Source organism: Pseudopipra pipra, chromosome 24 (assembly GCF_036250125.1).
Source record: "Pseudopipra pipra isolate bDixPip1 chromosome 24, bDixPip1.hap1, whole genome shotgun sequence".
Taxonomy (NCBI): Eukaryota; Metazoa; Chordata; class Aves; order Passeriformes; family Pipridae; genus Pseudopipra; species Pseudopipra pipra.
Window position 1 is genome coordinate 1,222,318 of NC_087572.1, and position 7,628 is coordinate 1,229,945.

The 7,628-nt window shown below is 66.6% G+C and overlaps 2 protein-coding genes across 2 annotated transcripts; both read left to right on the forward strand.

Moving 5' to 3' along the window:
- Positions 1-1,184: 1,184 nt before the first annotated feature.
- On the forward strand, positions 1,185-2,860 carry TMEM35B (transmembrane protein 35B). Its single transcript, XM_064635190.1, has 3 exons — positions 1,185-1,720; positions 2,107-2,287; positions 2,379-2,860. Exons 1-3 carry the CDS (start codon positions 1,613-1,615, stop codon positions 2,507-2,509), a joined length of 420 nt encoding a protein of 139 aa, XP_064491260.1. The 5' UTR covers positions 1,185-1,612; the 3' UTR covers positions 2,510-2,860.
- A 1,872-nt stretch (positions 2,861-4,732) lies between these two features.
- Positions 4,733-6,245, forward strand: LOC135402090 (platelet-activating factor receptor-like). The gene has a single exon (XM_064634863.1). It carries the CDS (start codon positions 4,733-4,735, stop codon positions 5,738-5,740), a length of 1,008 nt encoding a protein of 335 aa, XP_064490933.1. The 3' UTR covers positions 5,741-6,245.
- The last annotated feature ends 1,383 nt before the right edge of the window (positions 6,246-7,628 follow it).

Consider the following 7,628-nt stretch of genomic DNA (forward strand, 5'->3'; position numbering starts at 1 on the left):
GGAGCTGCTGCTGTTCTCAGGCAAACAGGTGCTGGGGAAGGGCAAACCGAGGTGTTCCACTGTGACTTTAGGATTGTCTGGGTCCTGAAAAGGCCTCGGTGAGGTTTGTGGCTCCTCAGTAGCTGTGCTGCAGGGGCTGGGCTTTGGTGTCTTTGTTTCCACAGCTACTGCAGCTTGTGCAGCCTTTTTTTCCTTCAAATTCTGTTATTTTCCAGTAACTTGTCCTCATTTCCACTGTTGCAGCACTGGCTGCTTCCTGTGTGAGACTGTTCCAGCATTCCATGTGCGAACTTCACCTCAACTCCCTTTATGAGCAAACCACAGACTGTCCTGTAGGGACAGGGGCTGGCTTTTCCCCGGTGCTGGTGGTGGCTGTTACTACCCCTTGGGTTATTGTCCTTCGGCTTGTGAAGCCAATCACCTGCTTCTACCAAATTAAGTAGCTCCTGTAATTAATACAAAATCAGAGGCTGAGAGCAGGTACACTTGAACAATATCCTGGGAGCAGTGACAGATGCCCTGATGCCCCAGCCCTGTGGGTCTGCTGAGCTGCTGCAATCCTTTGTTCAGGGTTTGGTCTTGATTTTGTTGTGTTTTTTTTTTTAAATTCCTTTTCTCCCAAGGAGCTTTCCAAGCCACCACGGGCTGGAGCCTGCCCTGGCCTGTCACTGTCTGTCATTCCACACGTGCCAGCTGGAGCAGGGAGAGCTCCAAACCATGGCACGCAGCTCCTTGGCCGCGGCTCTCCCAGCCGAGCTGGGGAATCGTGTGCTGCCAGCAGTAAAAATAGTCGCTGCCCCTGCTCGCTGTCGAAGCGGTGCCTGTGGCAGCCCCTGCCCGGCGCTGGCTGAGCGGGGTCGCTGCGGGTCCAGCCCGGCCGTGCTCCCTGTCCCCCCTCGCTGCTTCCTGGGGCCTGGAAAACGCTTCCCGCTCTCATGACTTACTGGCATTAAAAAAATATTTCCACTTGACTTGCACACACGTCAGTGCCCGCGGCTCCCCCGGGCCCCTCGCCAAGGCCGGGCTGCCTTTCCCGGGAGCTCGGTGCTGGCGCAGGCGGTGACGCAGGACCGGGGAGCGCGGGGGCCGCCCCCGTCACCCCAAACCGGCCTCGCTGGTGCTGCTGCCTCCTCACCCGGCTGCTGCCTGGCCCCGGAGCCACGGGCAGCGCTGTCCGTGCCCTGTGTGACCCCCAGAGCCACGGGCAGCGCTGTCCGTGCCCTGTGTGACCCCCAGAGCCACAGGCAGCACTGTCCCTGCCCTGCCTGTCCCCTCGCATCCCCGGCCGGCGGGTGCTGCCGTGGATCACCACGTGGAGCCCACCAAGCTGTAGGATTTCGGGTGGGGTTTTTTTCTTCTCTTTCCCATTTTTTTTTGTCCCTCCCCCGTTCTGTTTTGGTGGGAAAATGGTGCTGCTGGCGGGGGGTGAAGCTGCAGATCTGAGCATCTCCTTCCCCGGCAGCACCCCGGGGCTGGGGGGGCCGTGTCTGTGCGGGGCCGGGGCCGGGGCCGGAGCCGGTCCTTCCCCGGGGCCGGTCCATCCCCGGGGCCGGTCCATCCCCGGGGCCGGGCCGCTCCGCCCCGCTCCGCCCCCGGGCCCGCCCGTCCCGCCATGGCGGCGGCCTTCACCGCCCTCCGCGTCCTGCTCGGGCTCTTCTTCCTCCTGACCGGCGTCCTGAAGCTCTCGGACCGGCTCTCGGCCGACCTGCACCGGCACATGGTGAGCGAGGGGGCGAGGGGGGCGCAGGGCCGGCCCCGGGGGGAATGAGCAGGTTGGGGTGGAGGGTTGAGCCCCTTGGGGTGCAGGACCGAGCCCTTGGGGGGAGTGAGTAAACTGGGGTGTGGAGCTGAGCCTTGGGCGAGAATGAGCAGGTTGGGGTGCAGGGCTGAGCCCCGTGGAGCGTGGGACTGATCCCCTCAGGGTGCGGGGTTGAGTCACTTGTGGTGCAGGGCTGACTCGTTCAGGGTGCAGGGTTCATCCCCTTGGGGTGCAGGGTTCATCCCCTTGGGGTGCAGGGCAGAGCAGAGCAAAGCAAACCCCCTGGAGGGGCTGTACCCCCCAGCCCCAGGCTCAGGGCTGCCCCGCTCCCCTCCCACCCTTCCCAGGCGTCAGAGTTCGTGCGCTTTGCCAAGGTGTTTCCCCTGAAGGAGTTGGGGTTCGTGCCGGAGCCGGGCGGGTACCTGGCGGCCGTGGGCTGGGTGGAGGCGACGGCCGGGCTGCTGCTGGCACTCGGGCCCCAACTGCTGCAGGAGATCAGCAACTTCGTCCTCAGTGTCGTCATGATCGGTGAGAGCCAGCGGGCACCCGCCACCCCGCACGGGGTCTCGGGGGATCCTCGGCCGGGGACCCCCATTCCCACGCTCTGCTCCTCACCCAGGTGCCATCTACACACTGCTGGCGCTGCGGGAGCCGCTGGCCATGTGTGCCCCGGCCACCCTCTGCCTCGGCCTCCTCCTGCTGCTCAACATCCGCGGGTACCCGGCCGCCCCCCGGCCCAAGTTCGAGTGACCGGAGGCGGGAAGGACGGACTGCTCGGACGGCGGGAAGCGATGCCTGTGTGATATGTTCAGGGATGGCATCGCTTCCTGCAAGGTAACTTGCTGCTGAGGCCCAGTGTGTCCTCTCCTGCCTCTGCCAGGGACCCTGGTGCTGGTTGTCCCCACGCTGTGGGCTGGTGCTGTGGGCTGGTGGCCGTGGCACCACTGTGACACTGCCGTGGCGCCGCCGCCGCTCCGGCAGCTCCGTTGCTAAACTTGCACAAGGTGTCTGGCTCTTCCCGGCGTTTGGCCACGCCGAGCAGGGGCTGGCTCTGCTCTCCTGGGGGCTTTCGTATTTTGGAATAAACCCTCTTGTTTTTCATGTTTTGCCTTCCTGTTTATTTCTGCCTCCCCCCCCCCCCCGTGATGAGCTGTGGTGGCTGAAGGGACCTCCTGGGGCTGGAGGCCTCAGTCCCCAGGAGCAGTGCCTGCAGAGAAGGCCTGGGGACATGTGGGAGCTGGTGGCAGCTGGTGTGGAGACAGAGGGACAGCGGGGAGAGCCTGTGTGGGGGTGGGACCCCCCCAGCTGCCTGGAGCCACCCAGCAATGTGCCAGGCCACTTGCTGCACATCCAGGGTGTGACAGCAGCACCACAACCCCCAGTGTGCCTGGGCAGCCACATGGTTTTGGGGATCTTGCTCCTACAAGATGACTCTGCCATCGCAGATGGGCATGAACCCCAAGATCGCATCTGAACCCAGCACATCTCCTGGCACATGGGCTGGGATGGCTGGGGGGGGAGACTGGGATGAGCACAGGGGGTACAACACCCCTGCACCCCCAGCAGGACCTGAACCACCTTTGGTGTCCCAAAGGAACACCCACAAATTGCAGGGCCACACAAAGCAGTGAATTGGGTGCTCACAGAGCTTGGGGGGCCTGGGACGCTGCTCCCCCTAAATCCAGCTTTGAAGCCAACAAAAGCACCAAGAGCTGGGAGGAGGCAGATTCCTGCTTTGATCCCTTCAGGGCATCCCCTCTTCCCCCAGCTGCCGGGTGCAGAAACTTGACCCTCCACTGCCTTCATCCGGGCGTGGGTGGGAGCAGGGCCCTGGGAAATGGTATTGGCTGTGGCTGGGGGCACGCAGGGGGTCAGCAGTCCTGGCCACCCCCACATGCCCCCAGCCCCGGCAGCCGGCGCGGGGGGTCTTAGCGTGGCTCCAGCAGGGAATCCCCCATTACATACACACACAGGTGCTCTCCCACTCCAGCTGCTGTTCCACAGGGGGGCTTGGAGTGGTGGGGGGGAGGTCAGGCAGCCCCTGCCTCCCCCAGTGCTTAAAGACTTCCCCAGCCTGGCTGGATCAGACAGTGAGGAGCAGCCGGAGGGGACGCAGCCTCTCCAGCCTGGTGGGGTGAGTAACCATCGTGGGGTGGGTGACATGGAGCATCCCCGGTGCTAACGGTGGGGGAAGGAGAAGGAAAAGGGGACAACTGAGGGATCCCGGGGCCCTCAGGGGTCCAACCGAAGCCCCAAATCCCCCCCCAGGCTCGGCAGCTCACGCCCTCCGTGCCTCGGCCCGGTGCCGGGTGCTGCGTGTGCCGAATCCGGCCCTGCCATGCTGGAAAACACCGGCTGGTGACTCAGTGCTGTCGGCGAGGTGTGGGCAGGCGGTGATGGGAGGTGAAATAGCTGAGCCCTGGATACAGCCACTGCGGCACAACGTGGTTTCCCGTGGCTAGAACCGGAGGCAAACCTACCCATGCAGGGCTGGGGGGCTGCCGGCCCCGTGCTCCTACCTCCTGTCCGTGCCTGGGTCTCTCCACTCTGGTGCACCCTGAGCCAGTGGGTGACTTCCTGGGGGGGTTTGGGGTGCTGGGAGAGGGCTGGGGTGGGTGGCCCTACAGGCACGTGCTGTGTGGGAGGTGTTAAGCCCCGCAGCTGCCGGCTGGAGCCAGCACAGCACCCCCGGGTGCCTCTGGCCGCGGCTCTGTCCCTCAGACACGGTGCAGCTGCGCCTGCCGCTCCCTGGGGAGCCCTGGCTGGGCGGCTGATGGCAACCTCTGGGCTCCCTCGTGGCGTGGGGGGACATAGCTGGGGTCTCCTCATCTCCTGTGAGGTCTGAGCCCCTCCAGCACACAGTGGCATCCCAGTGTGCAGTACTGCGGGTGCCAGCCACAGAGGTGTCAACACCCCTTCCCTGTCCCCGAGGGCTGTGCCACTGATTGTTCCCTGCCTTTGCAGGAGCCCAGGATGAACAGCTCGGCACCGGGGCTGCTGCCAACAGGACACACCGGCGAGTGCCTGCCCAGTGACCCGGTGCTGTTCGTGCTGGTGCCCGTCGTCTACTGCCTGGTGCTGTGCGTGGGGCTGCCGGGCAACCTGGTGGCCTTGCTGGTCTTCCTGCAGAGCGGCAAGGTGAGGAAGGCCATCCGCATCTACCTCATCAACCTCACGCTGGCCGACATCCTCTTCAACCTCACGCTGCCCCTCTGGATCCACTACTACCTGTCCGGGGGGGACTGGCTGCTGTCGGAGGCCGCCTGTCGCCTGGCGGGGGCCGCCTATTACCTGGCGACCTACAGCGCCGTCACCTTCATGGCGCTCATCAGCTTCAACCGGTTCTGCGCGGTGCGGGCGGCGCGGCGGGCGCTGCCGCTCACGGGGCCCCGCGGCGCCGCGCTGGCCTGCGCCCTGGCCTGGCTGCTGGGGCTGGGCTGCGCCGTGCCCACCCTGGCCGCCCGCCAGACCTTCCCCGCCCGCGCCGGGGCCACCGCCTGCTTCGAGCAGCACGGGCGGCACCGCGCCTACGCCTACGCCATGGTGGGCTTCTTCGGCGCCGCCTTCCTGGTGGTGCTGGGCACCTACGCCTCCATCGCCCGGGCGCTCTCGGCGCCCGCCGCCGCCGCCTCGCCGGGCTCCCACCGGCAGCAGGCGCGCGCCATGGTGCTGGGCATGCTGCTGGTCTTCGTGGTCTGCGTGGCCCCCTACCACCTGACGCTGGCCCCCTGGGTGGGCAGCCGGCCCCCCGCGCCGCCCTGCGGGCCCCCCGACACCCTGGATGTGCTGCACGCGCTGAGCGTGGCCCTGCTCAGCCTCAACAGCTGCCTGGACCCCCTCGTCTACTGCTTCTCCATCCGGCGCTTCCGCGCCGACCTGGGCCGGACCCTGCGCAAGATCGGCCGGTGCCTCCCGCTGCCCCCGCCGGGCCCCCCCGGGCCTGTGCCTGGCACCCGTGTGTCCTCCTTCACCTCCTCGTAGCGAGGTGGGCACCGGGGACCTGCCCCTGGCTGCCCTGGTGCCACAGTCCCGGTGGGATGGGATCCCTGGGACCAGGCCAGGGATGGGGAGCAGCGTGGGGGGAGCTCTGACTTCAGGCACCCTCTTCCTCCTCCCACCCTGCTCTGTTCTCTGCACATCTCCACGTGCCCACAGTTTCTGCTCATGCACAGATCCTGCCTCTGCGCCACAGGCACTGGGAGGGGGGGCTCTGGCTCTGGGAGAGGGGCTCGCCCAGCGAGGGGGGCTGTGCCATGGTGGGATGTGAGGAGACAGGACTGGGAGGGATGCCCAGGGGTTGCTGTCCTTTCCCGGGGATCTCCATCCCGCAGGGACAAGCATGACCAAAGAGCCCTGTGACATGAGCTGGGCTGTCCGGGAGCTTCCTGGGCAGGGCTGTTTGGGGTCCCGCAGCCGGTCCCATCCTGCAGCGTTCCCGAGCCTCGTGCCCGTGTCCCTCCTGCTCTCGACTAGGATTAAAAACGAATAAGCCAAAGGCTTCCCTGGTCTCTCTGCTGCGGGTGCCCGTTCCATGCATCGAGCAGCTCCTGGGGCCCGGGGAGGGCTGGGTGCGGGGCAGCCCCCGGCCCCCCACCCGAGCCCCGCTCCTGCGGCAGGACGCTGTGCCAGGGCGGCTCTTGCACCGGGGGCTGAGCCCCGCGCCCCCCTGCCCCATCCCCTGCCCTGCCCGCGGGTGGGCGACCCTGGTGGGCGCATCTTAGCCCCAGCCCCGCGCCCGCCGCCCCCTCCCTGCGAGCCCCGGCGCTGCGGAGGCGGAGGAGCGGCTGCGGGGCCGTGGGCGGCTGCGGGGGCGGGAGATGGTGTTTTCCCAGCCCTGGCTCGTTCTGCTGCCAGCACGGCCCCGCTCCCGCTGCTGCACCGACGGGAGCGCGGTGCTGCGCAGCCACGCGGGGTCTGGGCGTGGTGGGGGGCCGGGGTGCATCGGCTGCCCCGAACCGGGGGGTCTCGCTCCCCCAGCACAGGGCTCCTCTCCAGCACGCTCCCACCCACCGGTGCAGGGAAGGAAGCGTGAGGCACTGGGCAGGAGGAGATGGGCTGCCTGGGCACTGCTGGCACGGGACAGGCAGGGTGGCAGCGGGCAGTGGGACGGGTGGGTGATGCTGTGCCTTTGGGTGGTGGGTCATTAAGGGCCACCTAGTTGCCAGTGGGAGGTGAAGATGTGGGGCAAGGCCAGACCCCCACGAGGATCATGCATTGTCACGACCCAGGCAGACCCCAGCCCAGTTAACCCAGCGTGGGCCCACGGGGTGTCTGTGGTGCCCGTGGTGCCCGGGCACTTTGCTCTGGCCCCATGATCAGGGCTGGATGGAGCAGGTCTCCATGTGCTGCAGTGCTGCTTCTCAGCAGAGCTGGGACACGTCCCAGGGTGCCTCTGCTCTGCACCCGGCCCCGGGCCAGCCGCCTTCGACCACCCTGTTCTTCCCCTTTTGAAGTTCATATTAAATTTTAATCCTTTTATATAACTGCTGAGGGAGGGGGCAGAGCTCTGCTCCCCGTGTGCAGCAGGAGCAGCCGTGTCAGCAGTGCAGGGTGCTGCAGGGCCTGGGGGTGTCTGCGACTGGGGGGGCAGCAGGACTTCTGGGGGGCTCTCTGCGTGCCAGGAATGGGGGCTGCCCAAGCTCTGGCTCTGGCAGGGTGTCCTGTTCAGGGGGAAGGCCTGGGGACATGGCCAGCCTGGCCAAAGAGCACAGTGCTGGGGCATGGACACAACTGCCTAAAAATCCATGCAGGGCACATGCCCGGGCTGTGTCCTCCCACACGCCGGGCAGGGGCTCCCACATGGGGTGCCAGGGGGTTCCAGGGCCAGCACGGCACCAGGACAGGGCATGTGCCACCGCGCTGCTCCTGC